Source organism: Rhinatrema bivittatum, unplaced genomic scaffold (assembly GCF_901001135.1).
Source record: "Rhinatrema bivittatum unplaced genomic scaffold, aRhiBiv1.1, whole genome shotgun sequence".
Lineage (NCBI taxonomy): Eukaryota > Metazoa > Chordata > Amphibia > Gymnophiona > Rhinatrematidae > Rhinatrema > Rhinatrema bivittatum.
Genome location: NW_021820807.1, coordinates 48280 through 75685, shown reverse-complemented (window position 1 = coordinate 75685; position 27406 = coordinate 48280). Strand labels below are relative to the sequence as shown.

Genomic DNA, 27406 nt, shown 5'->3' with positions numbered 1-27406 from the left:
AAGCCAACGTGAACCCGGAAGCGCCTTCCCGGGTTACTTCCAATTCATGGCGCACATACTTTCCGCTTAGGAGACCTTCCCAGGGGTCCTCATCAAATTCTGCCTTATTAGAGTAGCAGCAGATTCCTCCAGGCTGTCACTGCTAAATAAAAACTAACACCGTCCTGCACCCGAGGATCTCCCTCACAGCTTTCCTCCGATTGCAGCCCCGCCCTCTTGTCAATCAATTCTTTGCCTGACCGACTCCAGCGATCTCATCATCTCGGGCAGTTCAATTCTCCTCACTCTCCGGTCAACTTTTTACCGCCTCTGACTCAGTGATGCCCTGCATGTCTGCCCTCACTCCAGAGACCTCAAACAGCTGACTGCCACAATGATCACAGCTCTGCATAAGAAATCACAGCATTTTATCACCTCCTCTCTTCTGCTGCACCCTGCTGTCAGACTATGCCCCCCCCCCCTCCCCCCCAGGCAGATAAACAAAAAACAATGCTACTGTATTTTTTTTTTATTTTTTTTTTGTACTTGAGCCATGACAGCTTCAGTCACAGCACAGCAATCTTCCTTTCAGGAAGATCATGTCAGTTTTTTAAGTTCTTTAAATTTTGTTGCCAGCTCCCTCTGTGTTCTTACATTTAAAAAACAAAACAAAACATACTCCCCTACTTTAATTTTTTCCCCAGGGGTTACAGGAGGTAGATCTTTTTCACTTTATCAAGGGGACCTCTCCTGGCTCATCTTAACTATTCTGATTTGACCTTCAATAGACTCCATTTCATGACTGGAATTCTGAGACAGGGTTTCTGTGTCTATAAGCTCATGACACCATTTTCACCTGGGACTCAAGTGTCCCAGGCTAACCCCCTTCCTAGCCTTCCTTAGGACATTATTTTGGAGCTTTTGGTTAAATTTCACCCCACACCTCCTGATTTATGGGCAAGCGACGAGGAGGAGGTTTCTGTACCAGAGGGATGCCCTGGTCAACTTTCTCCTGTCCGCTGCCAGGCAATCAGTCTGGCGGTTGAGGCAGAGGAGGTTGGCTGGGGACAGTCCCCTGGGACTGCGAGGCTGCCTTCTGAAGCATGATAGCGCCGGGATCAAAGCGGAGCACTTTTGCGCTGTCTGCTTGCCAGGTGGAGGAATTCGCCTGCCAGTGGACAGGGTGCTCTACTCCCCTCCCCTGTCTCCCCAGTTTCAGTTAATCCTGAATGTTTGAGTTCTTTTACTTTTGTATTAATTTATTTTGTGCACTTTTGGGTGCCCCCTACCCTCCACTAAATAGTGGAGTGGTGGTCGTCCCTTCCCTAATCCAACTCCCTGAAGAAGGACCCCCTTCCCCAATTTCTCCCCTGTAAGAAATGGTCGGCACCCACCAAAATGTGGATAAGGGCCACCCCCCAGGTTGTGGGTGAGGGGAACAAGCGGTGGCTGGGGAAATCAAGAGGCAGGCGGGAGGCAGAGAACAGAGAGGCATGGCCGTGCTGCTCCTGAGCCGCAGGGCAACCTGCAGCTTTTGGTTTCAAGGCTCCCCCTCCCTTCTTTCCACCTCTATATTAGTCTCCATTGTCCCCATGAAGGGGGGCACCAGAGCATAACTCCACCCCCGGCCCAGCCTTGAAAATAGGCTCCTCTGGAGGAAGGGAACGCCTGCTTTCCAGTCACGTGCAGGCTCTCTCTGCCAATCAATTCCTCCTCAGCCCTCGAGCTCTCCTTTCAAACCAGGCAGGAAGCCGGCGGAGCCCAGACGGTTAGGAGCACGGTTTCTGCCTGTGCACTGGCGTATGGCTCCTGCGGTGGTGGTGGTTCCCTCTGCCCCCAGGGTTCTCTCTCTTCGACGAGGATGGAAAGTCGCTCGATTACCCCGGGGCCCTACCGAGCTACAAGGCTGGTAAGAGACGGTTTTTGTCCCGCGCCCCTCGTCCCGGCTGCGGTTTTAGACGAGCCGCGGTGGACAGGAGGAGACCCAAGCTGTCAGGTCAGTCCGCGAGAATGGCGTTGGCTGGTCCCGGGGTGGGAGGGCTCCGCCGGCCCAACTCCCTCTTTCTGTCAGGACTTTGAAAATTCTTGTCTTAATTAAAAATAATACAAATATGAAAAGAGGAGGAGGGTTTTTAATGGCTTTCATAAAATTTGAGGGCTCCCAAGGCAAATTGTAAATGTAGCCTTGTTCTGGCTCTTGCACAGAGCTCCAGATGCAAAAAGCAGTTGTGTGGCTGGTTATCTGACCTCTGGCAGGTCAGTTTAGTGAGGCAGTGTGGGATTTCCGGTGGGTAGCTGGAGTCAGAATAGAAAAAAAGGATCGTAGGAGTGTTGCAAAATAAATATTTGCTGTGACTACAACAGGTTGGTGTGTTGGTACTTAGGTGATATGTTGGTTTCCTTAGGTGATATGACTAAAGAGTGTGAATTTCTGTTTGTGGGTTCGTTTCTCTTTAGAAATTTAGGAGGAGGTGGGGGCATGGCATACATTTTGAAGGTGTAGGTGGGTATAGCTTGACAAACATTCTAATGCTGGCATAGCAAGTTTGTTTGCTGGTAGGCAGCAGGATGAATCGGCCATAATGTGTGGGGTAATGACATCTGATGGTGTCATAGCCGTTCAGCCATTCTTCCTGTGCATGCTATGCAGGCAGCAACAAGATCTCGACTTGTTGGTGAAACCCCCCCCCTCCCCCTCCCCCTCCGTTCTGTTTATGGGTGTGGGAGGTGAGACAGAAGAGGTGCCCCCCCACCTCAGCTCATCGAGGGTGTGGGGAATGCATGAGTGCTCAATGCAATAGAGGCCCTTCCTTTACCTTCTCTCCCTGCTCCACAGCTGGAGAGAGTCGGGCCCTCCCTTATCTCCAAGAAAAGGAGGAAGCTTGTGCCGGGAGAAGCCTGGGGGGATGACCATCAGGCTATATCCTCTGAGGAGGTGGCCAGCCAGGTGCTGGAGCCCTCCTGTCCCCAGTAGCTAGTGTCAGGAACCTTTGCTCATGAGGTGTCTGAGACATTCCCTCCCGAGTCCACCGCCATGGAGGTTGTGGGCGGGGAGGATGGGCCCTCTGAGTCTCGCTCCAGTGATCTGAATGGAGAACTGGACTTCAGCCTAGGGATTAGCCCTGAGGACCCATGGGGGCACCCCCTAGAGGGTGGGGACATATAGGGTCCGTCAGTCCGGATCCTGGTGGGAACCAGAGGAGAGGGACAGTTAGAATCATATGTACCACCAGTTAAAAATGAAGAGGCTGCATCTCCAGAGGTCTCCCTTCCCCACCCACATCTGAGGTCATCATCGAGGGGCGGGGACCCCTCGATGATATCCTTTCCCCTCCTGAACAGGAGGTGGGCCAAACACTACCGCTGTCCTAGGCTGAGGAGGACCCTCCTCCGCTCCCTGACCCTCTGCCCAGATTCCACATTGTTGTTGCTCCTCCTTCTGAAGAAATGGAGGATGGGTTGGGTGGAGGTAGGAGGGTCGTCTTCTACTGAGGGGCAGGGCATTATCCCCCCCCCCCCCCCCCCCCGACCTTGTCCTGTCCTGGCTGGAGTCTGAACTGGCCAGGTTCCCCCCTCCAGAAGGGATGCTGTCTCTGGGGGGAGGAGCTAATCGACCAGCTCCTGTCAGGTGTCGTCCTCCCTGTCCCTTCCTCTCCCTCCATCTCTGGCTTAGAGGAGGGGGAGATCCTGGACCCTTCCTCGCCCCTCCTTTCCGCCGCTATCACTCAGACTCTTTTTTTTTTCTCCCCTGCTCAGGTCCCAGGCTGGGGCCTGGGGACTCAATGGGGAGGGAGAGGCAGGCTAGTATGAGTGGGCGAGTGGCTGAGGAAAAGGGGCCGGAGGTCGGCACCAGGTCCGCAGTCCGCTCTGCCCCGCAAGTGAGCTTCCTTTTTCAACCATGGAGGTTGGCAGGACAAGGGGTAGCCAGGGAGGGAGATGTAAAGAGGGTGGCCCCGGTGCAGCTTGCAAGCCACCTCCCTGGTGAGGAGAGACATCACGAACTGTGCACACCTCAGGAGGCCCTGTGACGGGGCAGACCATGCACATACCCGTTACTCTTCTTGACAGAGAATGGCTTTAACATTCTGCACTCTTAACGCAAATGACCTAGGGTCCAGGTTCTGCAGGCACTGGGGTACTCGCCGCTCTCAAGCACGCTGGGTTACCCGGTCAGCTTTTTTCAGGGGACCATACCACTCCAGATGTCAAAGCAGCCTGGATTCTGGAGTGTTGCCTGGAGTGGGCCGATGAGATGGCCTTCAGTCATGAATCTGGAATGGCTGGCAGGGTGGACATCTTGATTTCGAGGGTCCCGCAGGCAGAGGTGTTGAGCCTCAGGTCTGTCGTGCCAAGCAGAATGCTGCATGTGAGGTTGCGGTTTGAGAGCTGCCCCCGTCAACTGCATGAATGTGCATGCTCCCAACAGCAGGGTCGAGCAGACTGCATTGTTTCGCCAGTTGTCTGACCTTCTTTGCGAGCTGGACCCTGATGAGGAGTGGTGCTCCGGGGAGACTTCACCTTCAGCCTACCTCTACCCTCCACTAAATAGTGAAGTGGTTAAGGTTCCTTCCTTAACCTCCCCCCCCCCCCCTTCTACCCTCTAAGAAATGGTTGGTGACGTCCTCCCTCATTGTTGAGGGGAAGAAGCGGTAGCTGGGAAAATCAGGAGGCAGACGGGCAGGCAGAGAGCAGGGGTAAGAACATGCTGCACCTGGGCCTCAGGGCAACTTGCCTTTTATTTCAAGGCTCCCCCCTCCCTTCTTTCCACCCCTTCATATTAGTCTCCGATGTCTCCACCAGTGGGCACTGGCTGCCCCACCCCTGATCCAGCCTTGAAAATAACTCCTCCGGGGGAACTTCTGCTTCCAGTCACGTGCAGGCTCTCTGCCAATCACTTCCACCTGAGCCCTCTAGCTAGTCTTTCAAAGCAGGCAGGAAGCCGGCTGAGCCCAGACTGTTAGGAGCACTGTTTCTGCCTGTGCACTGGCATATGGCTCCTGCGGTGGTGGTTCCCTCCGTCCCAGGGTTCTCACTCTTTGACAAGGATGGAAAATCGCTTGATTACTCTGGGACCCTACTGAGCTACAAAGCTGGTAAGAGATGTTTTTTGTCCAGTGCCCCTCGCCCCGGCTACAGCTTTAGACGAGCTGAGCTGGACAGGAGGAGACCCAAGCTGCCAGGTCAGTCCACGAGAGTGGCGTTGGCTGGTCCCTGGTGTGTTCCTGTGGACTCCGCCGGCCCAACTCACCCTTTCTGTTAGGACTTTGAAAATTCTTGTCTGTCTAAAAAAAAAAAAAAAAAACCAAATATGAAAAGAGGAGGAGGGTTTTTAATGGCTTTCATAAAATGTGAGGGCTCCCAAGGCAAACTGTAAATGGAGCCTTGCCCTGGCTCTTGCACAAAGCTCCAGATGCAAAAAGCAGTTGTGTGGCTGGTTATCTGACCTCTGGCAGGTCAGTTTAGTGAGACAGTGTGGGATTTCCGGTGGATAGCTGAAGTCAGAATAGAAAAAGAGGATTGTAGGAGTGTTGCAAAATAAATATTTGCTGTGACTACAACAGGCTGATGTGTTGGTACTTACGCATCTAATAAGCATGTTTCCTTAGGTGATATGACTAAAGAGTGTGAATTTCTGTTTGGGGACTTGTTTCTCTTTAGAAATTTAGGAGGAGGTGGGGGCATTTTATTTATCTTTCTATGCCGCCTATACAATATATAGGTCTAAGCGGTTTACAATATTAAACATGCATAATTAGAAATAACTTCAAGAACATAATATATTAAAAAGCAAATAAAAACCATAAAATAGATTGACAGGAAAAATAACCAACTTAGAGACATGTATATTCGTGGAATGAAGGGAATGAGTATTATAGTTGAGGTTCGGTAAAGACTGAGGAGCATAGGTGGGGGTTTTTTTATGGCCTTTTTGAGTTCTTTTGTGTTGGTCAATAAAAGTATGGAATTCAGTAGTGAGTTCCAGAGTATGGGGCCTGCCACAGAGATGGTATACAGTTGAAGATGTAGGTGGGTATAGCTTGATAAAACATTCTATAGCTGGAATAGCAAGTTTGGTTGCTGGTAGGCAGTAGGATGAATCAGCCATAATGTGTGGGGTAATCACATCTGATAGTGTCATAGCCATGCTGCCATTTCTGTGCATGCTATTCAGGCACTAACAAGATCTCGACTTGTGGGAGGGCCTATGCCGATGTATTGTGGCTCAGGACCTGGCTGACTTGAGCAGGATGCGGGACTGCCAATACTTGAATGTAATCCACTTTGAAGCATTTGAAAGGTAGAATATAAATAAAATATTTAACAATAAGTCTACTCCTCAGCATCCTCTACTGAGATTCTCAGGTTGGTGGAATATAAATTGGTTTAAATAAATAACCGGGCCAAATGCTCACGCCTTTTGGTTGGACTGCAGTGGGTGGATGCTCTCCCTCTCCGCTTGAGAATTTCTTGTGATACAGGGATACCCTGAAATACATAGGTGGGTTCACTATCTGTCACAGAAGCCCACAGCCTATATCAACTGGCTTGAGCTTGAGAGATGGTCGAAGCTCACCTGAGGTCACAGGGGTTTGCTGCAACTGGTATCTTACTATGGAAGGGTCTTAGTGGTGAATCAGCTGGTGAGCAGCATGGTGTGGCACAGTCTCTCCACTTTGAGCCTGATGATGGAATTTCTCACCTGTATCCAGAAAAAGCTGCTAGTGTTTTTTTCTGAGCAAACCAGAAACACCAGGTATCTGCTGGAGTTCAGAATCTCTCAAGAGAAGGTGGCTAAAGGTTAATGTGTCTGCAAAGACAGGTACACATCTTCTGGTTCCAAGACCTGCAGAGTTTTCTGCATGCAGACTCCACTCTACAATGGCACCTGCTGGCCTCCCACGATCTGGGTGATCTGGTATTATTTGTCATTAAAGCGAGAGGATACGCCCACTGCCTCTCCCCCTTCTGCACTCTCAGCTGTGCACTCCAATCATGATATTTTGAAATCGTTCAAAGACTTTTATGCACATCTTGTATACTTCTGATGGATATAATAGTGTTAGATGTCAGGAATTTCTAAAAAAAAACCCCAAAACAAACTTGGGGCTGAAAACCTTTTGAGGAGAAACATCTTCAAAGGTTGAATAGGTCTATCAGCACTGGAGAAATTTTAATGGGAATCCAGAAGGCTAAATTCTTGAAGATCCCTGGGCCTGATGGGTTTAATGCAGAGTTCTATAAAATATTAGCAGACCAACTTGTTCCCTTGCTAAGAATGTTTGCTATTGTAGTACTGAGCATCTTCACGTAGATAAGCAGCTGAATTAGCCATGCTGTCTGGGTATGTCTTCCATGCCACTAGGTGGCGGAGCTCTCTACAGCAAAGTCTTTCAGCCGGGTGCTCCCTCTTATATTCTCTCTGATTCACCTCGAGCTAGGCAGTTGGCACGCGGAGCTCTGCTCTCCTGTGAGAAACTTTCTTCAGTAAAAAACAAAAGAAACCAGTGGGAAAAAACAGCAGCACTTCTTGAATTCAATAACAGAATGCCACGTCCTGGTTTCAAATTTTGCTCTTGTGGCAAAATTATGTGGGCCACAAATTCTGTTACTTGTGTCTGGGTCCTTCCCATGACCAAGTAAATTGAGGACTGCAGACGTATGTCCCCGCGAGCCCACAGTCAGCAGGCAGCCAGGATACAGGATCTTCAAGTCAGGACTTTGGGTTCCTTTATAGGAGAGTGAGATGAAGGGATCATGGAAAAGAAATTGGAGAGTTCTGGGGGGGGGGGGGGGGGGAATGTAATCATTATGCTCCAAAGGATTAATAAGGGGGTGATCCCAAAGATTTTCCTTTAAAGGCTGGGAGTTGGTCCCATTATGCCTCATACATAATATACATTTGAGGAAAAGGTGCTAGACTGACTTAGTCCCATAAATTCTGATGTATTTAGTATTTTACAATTTATTGTAACCTTTGGTGTACATAAAATGATGGAAATAACCTTAACAGGGAAATCTTTATCTTCCCCAAATTTATTTAGTGGGTTCTTAGATTAGGTCATGTAGCTGGGGAAGTGGACCTTTATAAAGACAGCAGGTATGGAAAATAACTACTCTTTTCTCTCTGATTGGAAAGAGGCATCCATTATACCTCCATGAACTCCGGCTCTAAGTTGCCTCCTAGTGCTGGGTAAAATAAAGCATAGCAGATATCACTTAATTTCAACTCTTTAACTTTCTATCTGGGTTCTCCAGTCAGCAATTATGTACATAGATCTGCATAGGGTAAAATTATGTAAATGTAGGTGTGTATTTTCCAGCTAATTAGCAGTTCTGTGGGAGTACCAAAAAGCAGGGTTTTTCGGTACCTTTTTCAGTTGAATGATTATAGATGCATTTGTGTAGTTTAAGAGTCATTCGTGTGGAAAAGGCTTTCGTCCATTCCACAGGATTCTGCTACCCATTCATCTCGTCGGCCTCCAAGAAAGGAATCTAGACGACCCTTCTATCGACAGAGGCGTTATTACCCTCCAGTATCAAGGGGCAGATCTTCTAGGCCGCAGCAAAGAGCTCAGCCCAGACAGCCTAGGGCAGCTAGGCCTCAACCCCCGCCGCAGACGGGACCGGCTGCAGGCTTTTGAGGCCTTTCCCAGGGACCAAAGCCAACTCTTCAATCCTCATCCAGGGCTTCCGGTAGGAGGTAGAGTATCCTCCTTTTACCACCATTGGAAACAAATAACAGACCAATGGGTACTTACAATAATATCTCGAGGATACTGTGTCAATTCCAACAGATTCTCCTCCAAAATATTTTCCATTAAGTGAAAATCACATAATTCACCTACAAGTAGAATTATCCACCCTTCTGAGAACCAGAGCGGTAGAGCCGGTGCCTCGGACTCAGCAGGGCAGAGGATTCTATTCCCGTTATTTCCTCATTCCAAAGAAAACCGGAGGCCTACGTCCCGTCCTAGACCTCAGAAATCTCAACAAATTTCTGAAAGAGAAGTTCAGGATGGCTTCTCTAGGCACCATGCTTCCACTTCTTCAAACAGGAGATTGGCTTTGTTCTCTGGATTTGCAAGATGCTTATGCTCACATTCCAATATTCCCTCCTCATCACAAGTATCTGTGCTTCATGGTAGGTCATCAACATTTCCAGTACAGAGTACTACCATTCAAACTTGCCTCTGCTCCGAGAGTATTCACAAAATGTCTGGCAGTAATAGCAGCACACTTACACAAGGAAAGTGTCCAAGTCTTCCCCTATCTAGACTGGCTCATCAGAAGTCAATCTCAAGGAGCTCTAGCTTCTCTGTCTAACAATTACTCTACTTCACTCCATGGGCTTTCTCATCAATTATCAAGTCCTATCTCATTCCATCTCATCTACTTCAATTCATCAGAGCAGAATTGAACACCATCTTCTCAAAAGCTTTTCTACCAGAGGATCGGGCAGACACACTTTCCCTATTGGCAAACTTGCTACACTCAAACAGCTCATCAGTTTCTAACCTTACAAAGTCACATGGCCTCCACGGTTCATGTCACTCCTATGGCACGGCTCGCCATGAGAGTAACCCAATGGACATTAAGATCACAATGGATCCAAGCCATTCAACCACTGTATTCTCCAATTCAAGTAACCCACCAACTACGTTCATCTCTACTTTGGTGGGCGAACAAGGACAATTTCCGCAAGGGCCTACCCTTCCAACAACCGGTCCCACAGATAACGTTAACTACAGATGCATCCACCTGGGGCTGGGGAGCTCACATAGACAATCTCCAGACCCAAGGTACTTGGACAAAATTCGAAGCAACATTTCAAATCAATTTCCTGGAACTTCGAGCTATACGTTATGCTCTGCATGTGTTCAAGGACTGCCTTTCACACAAGACTATTCTGATTCAAACGGACAATACAGTAGCCAGTGGTCCTGAACAAACAGGGAGGTACGGGCTCATATCTCCTTTGTCAAGAAGCCACTCAGATTTGGGACTGGGCTCTAACACATTCCATGTTTCTCCGGGCCACTTATTTAGCGGGCATCCACAACATAGTTGCAGACCGCCTCAGTCGTCGGTTCTAACCACACGAGTGGTCCCTGGATCACTCAGTAGCAACTAGGATATTCCAACGTTGGGGACAACCAACAATGGACCTCTTTGCATCACACCTGAATCACAAAGTGGACAGATTCTGTGTTCTACACAAAGAGAAAAACCAGCCAGCCAAGGACACTTTTGCTCGCCCTTGGAACTCAGGCCTTCTATACGCGTATCCTCGGATACCTCTCATAACCAAAACTCTAGTGGAGCTACAGCAGGACAAGGGGTCCATGATACTCATAGCCCCATATTGGCCTCGACAAGTATGGTTTCCCATACTTCTAGACCTCTCGATCAGGGATCCAATTCACCTGGGTGTAGCTCCCACTCTCATAACTCAGGCTGTCGGTTGCACCATCCCAACCTTCAATCCCTATCCCTGACAGCATGGATGTTGAAAGCTTGATTTTTACAACCACTTAATCTTTCAACCAATGTATCTCAAGTGCTTAAAGCTTCACATAAACCTTCCACACGAAAGAACTATTCTTTGAAATGGAAAAGATTTACTTTGTGGTGCAGGGAAAAGAGTATCTATCCTTTCTCCTGCCCCACAACTTCTCTACTAGACTACTTATGTCATCTTTCTGACTCTGGTCTACAGACTTCATCTGTTTAGAGCACATTTAAGTACAATCTCAGCTTACCATAACAAGATGGGAGATGCACCAATATCCACACATCCTCTTGTCAGTAGATTTATGAGAGGTTTAATTCACCTTAAACCACCAATTCAGCCACCAGTCACAGAATGGGACCTGAATCTGGTCTTAACAAGGCTCATGCATTCTCCCTTTGAACTCATGAATCCTGTGATGTTAAATTTCTCACATGGAAGACTATCTTCCTCATAGCCATTACATTGGCTAGAAGGGTTAGCGAGTTACAAGCACTTGTCATGTATTCACCTTATACAAAATTCCTACATGACTGAGTGGTTCTCCATACTCATCCAAAATTCCTCCCCAAGGTAGTTATGGAATTCCACTTGAACCAATCCATAGTTTTACCCACATTCTTTCCAAGGCCTCATTCTCACCAAGGAAAACAGACTTTACATACCTTGGACTGTAAGCGTGTGCTAGCATTTTACTTAGACCGCACTGTAGTCCATAAGAAATCCACTCAGCTCTTTGTATCTTATGATCCAAACAAACCGGGTAAAGCAGTGGGTAAACGTACTCTATCCAACTGGCTAGCAGATTGCATACAGTTTTGCTATGAAAAAGCAGGCCTTCCTCTCCAAGGGTGAGTAAAAGCACATTCAGTGAGAGCGACGTTAACCTCAGTAGCACACTATTGTTCAGTGCCAATCCTTGACATATGTAAAGCAGCAACATGGAGTTCTCTTCACACCTTTGCAGCTCATTACTGTTTAGATATAGGATTCAGCCTATGGACAATCTGTCTTAAAGAACTTGTTTCCAGTTTAATCCCAACTCCTTCTACATCCAACCTGCTGTGATCTTCGGCTGCCTCATTTTCACCAACAATACTTCAGTGTTGCTTCACTACAAAATGACCCGGCCTCTAGCTTGCTTATCACCCACATGTGAGGACTAGCATCCTGCTTGTCCTGGGATAAAGCAAAATTGCTTACCTTGTAATAGGTGTTATCCCAGGACATCAGGATGTAGTCCTCAACAAAACCCACCCGCCACACCGCGGAGTTGGGTCAGATACGGTTTATTTTATTTTTGCTAAAGCTTATTGCTACATACGAGACTGAAGAGAGACCCCTGTGGCAGAGAATATCATGGTATGCTGGGCAGGGCCAGTCAAAGTTTCTAGAAACTTTGACAGTTTTCCGCAATAGAGCAAAAAAGTCTTGTTCGTTAGAAATATCAGTTTTGTAATTGGTTGCAGCCATATTATAATAACCAAACTAATATTGTAAAAACTCTTAAGAATAGTTTCAAAAGTGAACTTTCTATTTGATTTAAAGTGTGCACAATTCAATAAAAATCTGCATAAATGTAAATTTTTTAAAAAATGTGAATTCAGCTGCATTGATCTTGAACTGAGGACTGATCTAACCTGTGTGTTTTTCTTTTTTCCATTTAAAGTTTTTTATTTATTACCATCAGTATATGGAACAGGCAAAAAAGCTCACATAATAAAAAATTAAACAGAATAGTATGACACCTTGTTCCAGTACATATAACAATTATACAGATTACTGTACCCAACCCCCCTCACAAATATCCAGTCTGGAGGTAAGCCTTGATATCATATCCTGAAACCTTTTTTTTTTTTTTTTTTTATAGTGGAATGAAATAACAAAATACTTTCGAGCAGGAATGCCACTAAGGAAACACAGACAACATTTAAAAAGCTATGGAAACTGTTTTACTGCCTGTGAAGCTATTGACTGGCTTCATCAGCTCCTGAGAAACAACAGCAATTTTGGCCCAGAAGTTACCAGACAGCAAACTATCCAGTTGCTAAGAAAGCTTCTGAAGAACCATGTCATTGAAGATGTAAAAGGTAGATGGGGATCAGAAAATCTTGATGACAATGGACAACTATTCAGGTACTGTACAAATGTTGAACAATATTTTAGCAATATTTACTGGTGCCAATTAATGACATGGCACACAATACATTTTGGTGGTGGTCACCTGGTCATTAATGAAAGCAAAGTGCCTGACTCAAAGTTCCCATGTTACTGAATAAGCTGTTTAAGATTTTTTTTTTTTTAATCCTTCCTTGTAGACTTATTTTGTCAGCAGACTAGTTAGCATGGATAATTGGCATCTTGTGCTCATGAGTGCCTGCTACTCCAATCAGTTAATATTGTTTACGTTGAATGTTAACTACATTCCCACCATGACACTAAATACTATTTACTGACTGTTGTTCCTGCCTAATACAAATTAAACTATTTTTCTGTCTATTATTCTCACCAGGAATCAGAACATATTGATTCTGGTGGTCAGAGTGTAATAGACCAGCAGTACACACAAAGCAGTGTCACTTCTGTTATTCAGGAAGACTGCTTACAAAGGTCCAGGAGCAAGAGTTCTTGAATGGATCTAGATACATTCCTTCTGCCGCTGCTCTGCAGTCGCATCTCCAATAGCTCAGTTAGGATCTGTGATCATAAATGCTGGTTTTGCATTTTTTTTTTTTTTTGGCAGGGCTGGGGCCTAAAGTAATACTAGTAGTTTGGGTCTGTGGACATTTTCTCAGCAGACTTGGAAATCTGAGTAGGAGCTGAGTGCCTACCTGCATTCTTTTTGCCTTTAAAGAAATAGTTTAACTTGCAAGAGACCAACAAGAACCAAACTAGGTGCTTTCAATACAAAATGCAATATCTCCTATGCCTATTGTAAAGTCTAAGTTGATTGTTTATAAACTCAATAGCTTAACCTTTAACCAAATGTTAGCCAGCCAGAGAAGGCTTATGAAACCAATCTTTCTGAAAATCTACTAAAGTACTTACTTTTCCCCACAACTTTAATTCCTCAGCAGTTTGCTTATATCTTTCAAAAGTAAGGTAAACCAGTTTTCCCCCACCATATCCTACTGTGCATATGAATTGCCTGGAGCTTTACCTGCCAACCTAGTTAACCCTGCAGCTCCCAGTGTCCTTACAAGTGCTGAAATTGCCATAACAATTGTAATGCATTATACTACAGCAGAAATCAGACATAAATAAAAACCAGATTGCAAGCTACACTTTCTCATGTATATGTTCCTCTAATAATCCTTCAGCCTCACCAGCAGGGCAAGGGCTTTAAACCATAGGCTAACTGGCACTGTTAAATTTCCTTGTATAGCTTTTTCTAGTACACATTTATTAACAAAACAAAAAAAAAATAAAAAAAAAAAAAAAAATATATATATATATATATATATATATATATATATATATAGATATATATATATATATATATATATATATATATATATATATATATATATATATATATATATATATATATATAAATAAAAATTCACAATCACTTTTAATAAGTTCTCCTTAAGTAAAAATAGTCTACAATGGGCATCACCAAAGTAGATAGTGCATTTGACCAAAAAGAAATCTTATGCGCAAGAGGAAGTCAGCTCATAAGCCTAAGAGCCTGACTTAATTTGTGATTGAATTGGTCATTCTTAAATACAGTTTTGCCCAGTAATTAAAACACTCCTTTGATTTAGTCACATGGTTAAAGGAAACATTTGCTTTCTTCTATCATTCCACAGAGCCCTGGGAAACTAACCTTGATTTTATAACTCTTCATTGTTTTGCCTAAAACTACAAAGATATGTTTTTCTGTTATCTAAGTGTGAGACAGCAGTGCCCTTAATTTACAAGCAAGCAGTGCCCCTTGGACCCCTTTTGGTGAATTTCCACTAAACAGATGGCCCTAATAAATTGTATTATCACAGTAGACTGTACAATGCATCCATTATCCTCTCTGTAAGAAATATTTCCTTAAATTACTCTTTTGTATGACCCCTTGTTCTAGAGCTTCCTTTCCTTTGAAAGAGGCCCACCACCTATGCATGGAAACCTTGAAGGTATTTAAATGTCTGTCATATTTCCCTTGTCCTGCCTTTCCTGTAGGGTACACATGCTTAGATCTTTGCCCCATATGCTTTAGAATAAAGACCACCGATCATTTTGGTAGCTACCCTCTGGACTAACTCATCCAGTTTATATCCTTTTTTTGAAGATGCAGTCTCCAGAATTGTATACAGTGCTCCAAATGAGGTCTCAGCGGGGATCTTTATATGGGCAATATCTCTTTTTTTTTTTTTTTTTTTTTTTTCCTGTTGACCATTCCTCTCCCTATGCAGCCAAGCATTTTTCTGGCTTTTGCTATCACCTTATCTACCTGTTTGGTACCTTAAAATCATCAGATCATGATCATCCCTAGATCCTGCTATTCTTTAATGCTTAGAATTTTGCCCCCGCTATTGTACTTCTCCCTTGACTTTTGCTTCCTAAATGCATAGTTCTCCATATTTTTTTTTTTAGCTTTTAAATCTTAGCTGCTAGATCCTAGACTACTCAAACTTCACTATATCCCTCCATGTTTTCCATAACTTCCTGGCTATCCTGTTCTTATGTTTGTCTCTTTGCAATGATACCATTCTCAATAATACTTCCATGATGTCTTATGAAAATGTTGAAAAGAATCTGTCTAAGGACTGATACTTGCAGCACACGGCTAGGTATGCCTCTCTCTCCTCAGTGAACTCCATTTACCACTTCCCTTTGCCTCTACTGAGTCTGTTTCTAACCCAGTCTGTCACTTTAGGGCCTATATCAAGGGAACTCATTTTCTTTGTCATCAATGGAGGAGCCATGCCAAAAGCCTTACTGAAATAAAATTATTAAAATATCTGCCTAAACATAAATGTGCTAGGCAAAGAGTACACTATATCTAGCACACTCCTCTGATCCAACTCTCTGGTCACACAGTCAGAAATTGATAATATTTGTCTGACAAGACCTACAGTACCTCTGAGCTATGCTGCCTTGGATCCTGTAATTCATTGGATTCTAGAGACTGCACTATCCTATGTTTAGCAGCAATTCCATTAATTTGTTCACCACAGAGGTAAGACTAACCAGCCTGTAGTTCCTTCTCCTTACTTCCATTTCTTGTGATTTTGATCCTGAAAAGACTGAGTAATTCTGGGTCTGACACTCTAAAAATGGGAGTCCTTGCTATCCCTTATTTTGGCAATCTGATCAGATTTTTCTGGACCAATATTAGTATCATGAAGAGTATCCTTGGCCTGCTCTGGTAAGTTTCCCTGTCTTCTACACTGTACTGTGAAAAGTGCTATATTTTACTTCTTGCACATTGGACCCATCAATGTTTTGTTGCCAATGAGTGGCACCTGCAATAGTGCCACTCTCATTGGCAATAGTGCCTCTTTAATTTGCTCTTCCTTAACAGAAGGTGAGTGTGGTTTTGGGGTGTCATTTTTTTTTTTATTTTAGATTGATCCAAACCCAGTGCTAGTTTGGCGGGCTGAAGAGAGTATACCCACTTCTGACTTATAAGATGGCCAGCTTGTACAGGGCCTTAAGGGATGTAAGTGGCTAATAGAGGACAACTACCCTTTGAGTGCATCCTTTTTACATTTCTCAAGACAGTGTCTCCAAATGGGTTTGTCTTGCACATATCTAGATAGAAATGAACCTAATTTGTAAGCCAGAGTATATTAATAATCACTCATATTTACTGGTAATGTCCTTAATACTTACTTTGGGCAAAAGAGAGCTGCCTCTAAAAGTTATAGGACGTAATATGTATGGACAACATATGGTGTGCTTGGAAATTCTTTTTAATCAGGCCACTTGTGCCCAATATGATTGGGACTGTTTCTGTATATCTTCCATATTTTCTTGGTCTTAGATTGCATCCCTTGGTACTTAAGGATCTTCACTTTCTAAATGCAATCCACAGAATGGTGACAAACACCTCTATCATAAATGTCATTCTTGCAATTTTTATTCTTTACCACATTGTCCTGTTTTTTTCTACCACTAATCTTATTAATGGGAATGTCCCAGGTAATCACAAATGCTTCGTTCAATTCTGTCAGGGTTATGATAGCACTGTTTTTCTAGTACAACGTATTAACGTTTCTACCACTTTCCAATGAATGAGCCCTGCTACCTTGTGCCTTTCTATATTCCAGACCTTCTAATATCAGTGTATTGCATCCCATGATGAGATGTAACTGTTTTTCCACTTCTGTTTTAGATAATTTGCATTTGTCTGTTTTTCTATGCTGGCTGTGAACCAACTTGTCCATAGTCCACTATTCTCCGCTGCCACTCTAATTCTTAGGCTTGCATTCACCTCTTAGCCACTGCTGTGTCAGATCTTCATCTGTGGGTTTTTTAATTAACTCTTTGTACTTCCCATTGTATTTGTGCTTCTACTAGTTTATTTCTTGTTGAGTGGTATCTGTCTGGGCTAGAATAACAAATTCTATGGTGCATGAAAATCAGAGCCAAGATGGAATATATCAGATCTGGAGTCTCCAGACAAAATCCTTGCTCCAGAAGTCTAGACAGAGGTATGGCTCTCAAGATGGCAGGAAGTAAACATAATGAATCTCCTTTGGAATTTTGCAGCTCTATCCCATCTGGAATGTTGCTGGGGCTCGATGCTACAGTTGTGTCAACTTCAGTTGAATTGCAGCTCAATGCCCCAACTTGTGCATCAACAGCACTGGGTCCTGGTGTGTCAGTAGCACTGAACTTGATCTGTACTTCAATACTGCCTATTTGCTGCCAGTTCTTATGTATGGCACTTTTTATGTGCTGATCAGACCAGCAGGGCCTTTAAGGGGCTTATAAACCCTTGCACCTAGGGCTTCTGTATATTACTCAACCCCAGTGAGGCAGTGAATCCAGAGATCTGCCATAGGAGGGGGGGGGGGGGGGGGGCTTTGCTCGGAGCTCCTGCTCAACTCTGCACAAAGGAAACCTGAAGAGGTCCCACTCTGAGAGGAGGAAGAACTCTGGATTTTCATCAAAATGCCCAGCTCCATTCTCCAGGCCCTAGGCCTCTGGGTCCTCAGACATCTGGACACAATGGTAGCAATTAGGTACATGGTGGTATGGTCCCAGACACTGGTAACTGATGTGGCTATCCGTAATAGACATCTTCCTACCATACACGCAATCTTTGAAGCCTCTAGGTACGGTCATCATAGTCTTCCTTCTTTTTAGCTCTAAAAAGTGCTTTTGAGGGCCTGTTGAGGCATCTCAACTGTTTTAAAGAAAAGCTAAAGGTACTAAAACGACGAAAGAGAGAGGTACAAGTCTGTATAGGAGCTTGGATGAAAAGACTAAGGGGCTCATGAGGCAGTACCCGCACAGGAACTCCTACACATGCTCATATAGCAAAAGCTTTGAGCTAGGAGAAAAGGGTCCATTTGACACTAATGGATGATATCACCAGCAAATCATGATTAATTCAACTCTTCGTGTTGATGGAGAATCCAGGGGAGATCTGCATAAGGTCATGATTTTGATATTGTCAGCTATTTAAAGTGCTTTTAAAATGCAGTTCTTGTTAATTACTGCTTAAGTTCCTTGTGTGGCTTTTTTTTTGTTTTAATCATCTGCAGGAATTATCATGGGTAACCTGAAAATTGATTTGGTCTCTAATTTTCATCAAGTGGCCAGGTGAACACCAGACTTGGGGATTTCTCTTTCTGATTACCTGTTATTGCAGTCCATAACAGTTAAATGTTTATCTGAAAATTGTCAGGTTTACTAGTTGGAGATTTACAATTTTTATTTTTTTTTAGTTTAATTTTTAGGTTAAAGGAGTTGGATGGGGTTTTTTGGGGTATTTAATGTATTACTCCGTAGTTCGTGTCAGGGTGATGCAGAGGCCACTCACCTTGACTTATGCTGGTTATGTTCATGTTTCATACAGATTTAAATATAAATTTAATTTTTATTGAAGTTTAAAACATTCCCAATGATAGATTTACAAGAATTTTTTTTTTTTTATAATGGCTACACAAATATTTTAATTTTTGGTACTACAGCTTCCTGCTGGGAAAGCATAAAGACTAAAAATATGCTTTATGTAGAAATTCAAAAGGGTAGTTTGTTTCTGCTGGAATAGCATGCACTTTTAATTCTTGTTATGCAACTCTTTTTTGTTTTTATACTTAGATTTCCTATAAATTCGCCACTCAAAACTGTGCAAAGGCGGCATCCACTGTGGGGAAGAAGCAGCAACAGTGAAAATATTTCTAAAGAGCGAGAGAACACTGTAAAACTGGCATCCTTTTCTAAAAAGACTCCAAAAAAGCATGACCTTTCTGTATCAAAGGTAATTATCTGGTGGTAGCTTTTCTTACATTTGGGTGGATTATTTAACACCTTCAGTATTTTGTCTCCCATTCTAGTACTAATTTTTGCTATTTTGTCTATTAAAAAGTGCTTAGAACCTTTGACCCTACTTGTGAAATTTGACTTAGTGATAGAATGCCTCTGTGGCTACTGCACGGAGCGGCAGTAGCCACAGAGGCATTCACGGAGCGGGATGTCAGTGTTCACCTTCACAGAGCGGAAGGATGGAGGGCTGCCATCTCCCAAATAATTAAAACAAAAAAAAACCAGGGGTGGGTAAGAGTATGTAAAATTACCAGTGAGGTCATAGGCTATAGGTATTGCCAATTACTAGGCTTGTTCAATATTTGTTAATGTGGCTCATGGAAATGGGGGCTACTACCTGGAGATAATATCCTTGTTCAGTGTACATACACACAGTTGTGACTCCATCATTGCTCTGGGCTTCAATGGCAAGAGGTAACATGGAAGAAAAATTACTATTTTTTTTTTTTTTTTTTTTTTTTATTCACAGGGAAGTGAGGTGTAGCTGGGCAGATACTTTACTTTCAATGCATGTCCAGCATAGCTCTCTGCTTCAACTGCAGGGGGAATGAGGAAGGGAGGATCTGTATGTGGATTGCATAGTCTGGGTGGGCGGGGGTGTGGCCTGCTTATTGCAGCGGTTACTACTCCTAATTGAGCCGGATATTCACTTGATGCAGTTCCAGCGCTGCTCTCTACATTGATAGTGGGGTGGAGGGGAAATAGAACTAGAGTACTAGAAGCCAAGCATAACAAGTATGAGAGAGGAAAGGGGGAAAAAAAATGCATGGCTTGCTGGGCAGACTGGGCCGTTTTGGTCGTCTTCTGCCGTCATTTCTATGTTTCTATTTGGTTTTCATTTAAAAAAGTCAGATTTAATCAGTAGGCTGTAATTTTTTCTCATAATTAACCATGCCTTTTTTATGTGGTTTTTTTCTCTATCCCATTTTATTTGTAAACCATACCAGAATGAACTAGGATACATACCCTTGTTCTGGGACATCCCTTTCATTCTACTTTAATATTTTGCTTTTGCCAAATTTAATTAATGTACCATGAATACAAAGTTTGTCTGTGTTTGATTTAAGATGCATTTTCTATCTAGAAACAGACTGAATTAGCCATTATATGTGGGGGGGTTGTCATCCAGTGGCACCAGACTCGTTTCTCCTAGCTAGTAAAGCTTTGAGCTCTATTGAGCATGTTTGGGAGTTGCCTCGTGAGCCTGTCTTTTTTTTTTTTTTTTTTTTTTTTTTGTCTGAGCCCAGCATAGACAGGTACTCTCTCTAGTTCATTATTTTCTTCAGTTTTCTGCTTTGTTGCACTACATAATAGCACTTTTCAGTGCTACAAAAAGGATCAGAGGAATTCAAATGTATTAAATAAAAATAGACTTTTGCCTCCTCAAAATGGCCAGCAAGAAGAAATCCAGTGAGAAGTTCAAGAACTGCATCCATGGTAAGGTGATGTCCCTCAAATGTTATCTTTGCTTTGCTCCAGATCATACCCAGTCAAACTTATTGCTGTGGACAGATGCCCCACATTCTTAGTGCTCCAGGGTACATAGCATTCAGTAACTGCATAAGTCTCTCAGAAGCTGCAATAGATCAATCTTCCATACTGCATTGTCATCTGTGGGAGGAGGATCTACTAAGTTGAGTAGGAGCTCCCCAGGGACTCCCCACCATCACAAATAAAAGCCATGGGATCAAGTGGTGGTGCCAGTTCTGACATTTCTTTGTTGCAGAGTGACTATCTATGCATGTATCAGATGCACCATGCATTGATGTCCAGGAAGCATCGACCTACCATCTCAGGCCCATCAGTGAACAATGCGAAAACAAGCATGATTGTCCATCCAAAGCCAATCACTTTGCAACTGATGCATGCATTAACACAAACATCCTCGCTCTACACTCCATCGAAGCATGTCATGCACAGGGTTGGAGTGGAGGAGTAGCCTAGTGGTTAGAGCAGTGGGCTATAAACTAGGAAATCAGGGTGAGTGCCGCTGTCACTCCTTGTGACTTTGGGCAAGTCAATTTACCCTCCATTGCCTCAGGTACAAGCTTAGATTGTAAGCCCTCTGGGGATAGGGAAGTACCTACAGTACCTGGATGTAATCTACTTTGAAGTGCTGTGAAAAGTGGAATATAAATCTAAATTACCTACACTGTTGTATGCAAGTCACTCTAGGCCAGCTGCTGAAGGAATCATCTTACTTTTGCCCTCTTCAATTACTACAGCCCTAATTCCTTCTAGATTGACAGCGGAGAGTTTATAATTAGTCTTCATTTCTAATATGCTTCATGCTGTTGCTTTCCTCCAAAAAAAAAAAATCTCCTATTGAGATGTCCTTGTCCCCAAAGAGGATGTTCCACTGCCTATACTAGGCCAGAGGACACACCAATTGCTCACCCAGATTGTAGGACTAGTGAGAACTTTCTTTACTACTTTTATCTAAAGAGATGGAAGGAATAATCCAGCCATTCCTCTCCATTTTCACAGCAATAGCTCAGAATAGTGTCCCAATATCGCCCATCAGGGTAAACACATCATCAGAACCCTTGATAAGGGGTTCTTAATCTTCTCACTCAATGGCAGTGTAGTCAAGTTGCTCAGAGGTAGTTCAACAGGGCATTACCCCTCCAAGGCAATCTGAAGGCCCCACCCGTATTCACCTTCATTGGGGTCTTTTGTTAGTAAACCCTCACATTCAGAAGAGGGGTCTACAGGTATATTTTCTAATCCATTTCTGGATACACCTGACCATACATTACCCTAGGATGCCTGTCAGATTCAAGTTTGTGGAAGAGGTGGGGACAATGCTTAGCATCAAAGAAGTCTTCAGGCCTCTCAGGTATTGGATGCCTCATCAGATCAAACAGCTCTCCCAGTCCACAATATTCTAAACTGATTACAGATGAGATTGTGGGAAACTCCTATCTCTGGAATTCCTACGGCTAGGAAGCTGGATCTCAAATGCAAAGTCTAAAAATCTCTAGGGTACAGAAACCAGCTGCTGCATCCAATCATTGAATCCACCCTGAAAGACTGCTAGACAATGTGGACAAGTCTTCCAAAGCCCTATGCTCATGGCCCATATCTCAACATACCAATTCTATATGGTGCAATATTCTCACCATTGTATTCAAAATCTGAAGGCTTTTCTTCAACCTGGGGAAGATGGGACTTATTATCCACAACTACTTTTTAAGGCGAAAGAGTGCATTCATTACATTCTCCATTCTGTGAGTTTCTCAACTCCATTTCACATACCTCCTCAGCATCATATGGAGCTCAGGGTGAGCATCATCCAAGATGTACCTGGGAAGTTATCTGACCTACCTCATCTTGGTGACAAACTAAGAAACAATGTCGTGGTCCAACTTTATCAAGAATCCTCGAGCACCTTCTACACTTACAAATGGTCATGCTTTCATGGGGCGTCAATTCCAGTCTTTTCAGCAGTACTACCTCTTCTGGCCCAACATAAGCAACTGCTTCTGGTCAAACTCCCAGCACCTGAGCACCATTAGTCTAAGATTACACAACAGGCCCAGCACACACCCGGGCCCAGTTTTTAATCCCTCCGAATTCCGTTGCAGTGGGGAACAAGATCCAAATTTTCTTGGAGGCCTGGCACCATATAACTGAAGATCTCTAGGTCCTCCAAATCATGGAGTCTGGATACTGTTTGCATTTCTCTTGGCTACCATCCCCTCCACACTGCTCAAATCTTGATCTACATCTGTCTCACATGACACTGCTTCACCAACAAACGATAGAATCAGTCCCTGCATCTCAGCATGGACAGAGTTCTAATATTTCCTCATCCCCAAGAAATCGGGAGGATTGAGGCTCATTTTGGATCTGAGACCCTTGAGCAAACATCTACATTGAGAGGAATTCAAAATGAATTCCTTCAGCATGATTCTCCTTTACATCTAAAAGCAGGTTGGATATGTGTTCTTGATCTAAAAGATACATATGCTCATATACCAATCCATCATTCCCATTGGCACCACCTTCACTTCAAGGTGGATTCTTCCCACTATCAGTACAAGATACTCCCATGTTTTGCCTTATTGGAAGTTCCAAGATTCTTTACCAAATGCCTTGCAAATAGTAATTTCTGGCACTGCACACCTGCAGCGCCAGAAAATTTGTTTTTCCTGCATCTGGTCAACTGGCTAATCAAAGCAATCACTTGAATAATTGTTGCTTTCCCCACACAAGACGAGCTAGGAAAGATGAGTCCATTCGGTTCCATAAGATGGCATAACCCATGTAATGGCTATTCCCTGTACTTACCCAGATCAGTCCAGACCATAGGGTTGAGCTCCCTGTCCAGCAGATGGAGACAAACCAAAACTGAATGGGTATCCTATATCAGGACAGAGCCTACCCTGCAGCCCTTCAGTATTTGTCGGTCTCCAGCAGATGCGGCAGCTCACCCTGCAGTTCCCGTGCCTTATTAATTTACCTTTGCCCTGTGGGGTTTTTCTCTGTCAGGATCAAGCAAGTAGTATTCTCTGATTTAAAAAAAAAAAAAAAAAAAAAATCAAAGTTTGAAAAGTCTGTTATTTCAGGAGACATCACTGTCTCCTCGCTCTTGGGGGGGGCCTAGGGGGACTTGCCCCTTGAGTTACTCAGCCTAGGCTCCCTTCCCGGTGAACCTTGTTTGGGGCGATACTGATGGTCCAGTTACTCCCCCTATATAGCTGCCTCTGCCTCAGGACGCTTAATTCCCTGGCTGTGCTAGCAGGGAAGTCCATTCCCCTGCATTTAAAAAAAAATAAAACTTTAAAGAGGCTATTTATTACTCTGCAGCTTATAACTTTTGTTTCTGTCAGAAGGAGCGAGCAGGGTTTGTTCTCCTGCACCCGGTCCTCAGGGCAGCACAGCTCAGCTGTTTTCCCTGCCTTGTGGTGATGCTTACTGTTAGTCAGGCCGCGTCCACATCTGTTTAGCCTGCGGGAAGCCGGGGGCGGTCTTCTCACCGCATGGCCAGGCCATTCCCAATTTGGCAAACCGTGGGAACGGCAGCCATTTTGGGAATCACTGCAGCTCCCGATTCAGGGCTGCAGGAGGGAGAGGAGCCTGGATCTCATATTTCTCCTCCCGATTTAAATCCTGTGTGTACTCAGAATGAGGGCCCTGAACCCCCCCCCCCCTCCAGAAAATCCAAGCCACATTTTTCATCGGAATTTGTGCAATTATTGCACAAATCTTATCTGGCTAGCTAAAGAGGAGGAGGAACCTCCTCCCGCTAAAATCCCACAGATGTGCTCGCTCCTGAGGCACTGGATGCGCAGGGTTCGGGTAGTGCCGGGGCCCTCCCTCCACCTGAGCCGCCTGCGGCTCTGGACCAGGATGCAGATTTGTCGTTGCCAGCTCCTCCTCTAGAGGGGGATGACCCCCCGAGTGCTCTGCTTGTTTCAAAGAGAAGAGCTGGAGCAGCTCATTCCCTTCATCTTTCAGGAGCTGGGGATTAAAATTTCTCCGGAAGATACGATCACAGCCGTGATGCCAGCTCACATGGACCCGGTCCTGGCGGGACTCAGGGCGCCTCCATGCACATTCCCGTTCCATCCCATGCCCAAGCTGCTGCTCCTTCGGGAATGGGAAGCTCCTGAGTCAGGGCTTCGAGTGTGTAGAGCTATGGACAAGCTCTGTCCTCTTCCCGAGGATTGCCTGGAAATGCTTAAAATTCCCAAGGTTGATTCTTCCATGTCTGCGGTCACCAAGCACACCACTTTCCAGTGGTGGGAGCCACGGCTTTGAAAGATATCCAGGACCGCAAGCTCAAATTCTCTCAAGCGTATCTTCGAAGTCTTGGCCTTAGGAGTCCGGGCGACGATCTGCAGCACTCTCATGCAGCGGGCAAGTCTTAGGTGGGTTCAACAATTGCTCAGCACCCAGGACCTCCCGTCTGCAGAGGCGGAGCAGGCTGAACGGTTGGAGGGTGCTGTGGCGTATGGAGTGGATGCTCTCTACAACTTGCTCCGTGTATAGGCCAAAGCGATGGTCTCAGCGGTGTCAGCCAGACGACTCCTCTTGCTGCGCAATTGGTCGGCAGATTCTTCTTCCAAGTCTCAGTTGGGCACACTTCCTTGCAAGGGTAAGTTGCTTTTTGGCAAGGATCTAGAACATCTTATTAAATCCTTGGGTGAGAACAAGGTCCATAATCTGCCTGAGGGCTGCCCTAAACAGTCTGTCTTTGAAGGAGAAATTAAGACTTAGCTTGATGATTTCCTTTACTACTTCAGTCAAGAAGCCTACCCTGGGATGTGTAAATTGGGCTACATCTATAAGAGTGAAAACTGAATGACAAAACTTTATAAATTTGTGTGAAAAAAAAAAATTAAAAGGGGGAAATGGCTTGATTTTTAAGGCTAGATTTCTTAAAGTGCTTCTTATAGTGTGTTTTATCTATTACATTTTGGGGGGTTTTAGATTAGATCAAAATTTTAATTTCAGTTATTAGTTTTGTATTTGCTAGTTATAATTTAAATTTGGTTTTGACAGTATACTGGCTGTATCTGGTTCCATGCATGACATACACACAGGTGATGTCATAAAAAAAGAAACAACTCTGCCTCAAACTACTGAATGAGGGGACTAAACTTACATTTTCTTGACTGGTAGAGCAGAAGGAAAGGAAATTATCTGGTAAGTTTAATTTCTCAGTAACTTCATTGAACTGCTTTATATTTGAGAGGAAAATGTTCTTTGAGATAAGATTGGTTTTGATTGTTTTGTGTGCAAGAACTTGCTGGTTGCATTATTTTACTTACTACATAATTATTTGTAGGAGAACATAGAATACATGAAAAGTGAAAGATCAGACGAGGGAGAACAGAATATACACTGTAGGGATGTGAGCCAAGAAGATGTGGAAGAAATCTGGAGAAACCTTATTTTGATCCAGTAAGTGTTACTGTGAGTCTGGCTTCATATTGGATTCAGTCCTAATAAAAAAAATAAATAAAAATTTAAAAAAAGTTAATATAGTGTGCAGTTGTTTGAACAGTCCATGTCAGTGTTTTAAAAGAGATTACAGACCAGAGAAGAAAAGTGTAAGGTGGATAAACTGCTTTTTAATGCAGAAGCTCATTCAAATATCGCATCACGCGCCCAGGAGAGGTGGATGTACGCCCGTTGAAAAAACGGATGTCCAATTTGGACACACTTTTACGGGGATGATATAGCATTGGCCCCTCAATGCTCACGTTGGCATAATATTACCTCTGGAGTGCCACAAGGTTCAGCATTGTTGGCTGTGGTGTTCAATATATAACTAGCACCCATTTGCAAATTACATTCTGATGTTTGTGATGGGTATAGACTGTATGCCAACGGCATCCAGTTTTCCATTAAAATGTAATTGTCTTGGGCCAATACTAATTGTATTAATACCATAAAAGCCTGGATGTCTCACAGACTTGCACTCAGTTTGTCTAAAGCTAAGTTGATTTTGTTAACTAGAAGATCAATCATTGCCTACCCTCTTTCTATGCCTGTGGCTGACACTTCCCATTGCCCAATGTGTGAAAAATCTGGGGGTGCTCATAGACTCTAAACTTTCTTTTCAACTTCAAATTAAGGCCATTTTGCACTGTGGGTTTTTCAAATTGAGTACTATGAGGAATTAAACCACTTTTAGAGCCATCACATTTTTGCACAGAGGTTCAAGCTTCATATTGCCTTTTTTGGATTACTGTAATTCTTTGCCTGATTTCATGTTAAAATCTTTACAAACTTTACATAATGTGGCTGCCCGATTAATTAGTTGAAGTAACATTTAAGAATAGATCCCTCCTGTCTTGGCTGGCCTTCGTTGACTGCCTGTTGCATTTTGTGTTAAATATAGGATTGCTATTTTCGTTCACAAGCTTATCTCTTTTGATTTTTTACCTTGGGTGAATGCCATGCTTCACCTGTATAATCCTACGATCTCATCAGCGAGGGTTAGTAGATGTTCCCTGTGTATGCTGTTCATATCTCAGAAATGTAAGAGAACTTTAAGAACATGCCATACTGGGTCAGACCAAGGGTCCATCAAGCCCAGCATCCTGTTTCCAGCAGTGGCAAAACCTGGCAAGTACCAAAAAACTAAGTCTATTTCATGTTACCGTTGCTAGTAATAGCAGTGGCTATTTTCTAAGTCAACTTAATAGCAAGTAATGGACTTCTCCTCCCAAGAACTTATCCAATCCTCTTTTTAAACACAGCTATACTAACTGAACTAGCCACATCCTCTGGCAACAAATTCCAGGGTTTAATTTTGTGTGAGTGAAAAAGAACCTTCTCCCATTAGTTTTAAATGTGCCACATGCTAACTTCATGGAGGGCCCCCTAGTCTTTCTATTATCTGAAAGACTAAACAACTGATCCACATCTACCTGTTCTAGACATCTCATGATTTTAAACACCTCT

At 43.8% G+C, this 27406-nt stretch overlaps 1 protein-coding gene across 3 annotated transcripts in view; it reads left to right on the top strand.

Annotated features, from left to right (window-relative positions):
- Positions 1-1663: 1663 nt before the first annotated feature.
- LOC115082156 (DEP domain-containing protein 1A-like) overlaps positions 1664-27406 on the top strand; it is a 61472-nt gene continuing 35729 nt past the window's right edge. For 2 of the 3 annotated variants that reach the window (XM_029586414.1, XM_029586412.1), the window contains exons 1-4: positions 1664-1975; positions 12360-12625; positions 18761-18920; positions 25782-25897. In XM_029586414.1, coding sequence (XP_029442274.1) covers positions 1841-1975; positions 12360-12625; positions 18761-18920; positions 25782-25897 — 677 coding nt within the window. In that variant the 5' untranslated portion in view covers positions 1664-1840. The remainder of the gene's footprint in view (positions 1976-12359; positions 12626-18760; positions 18921-25781; positions 25898-27406) is intronic. The other variant, XM_029586413.1, reaches the window with a different exon arrangement.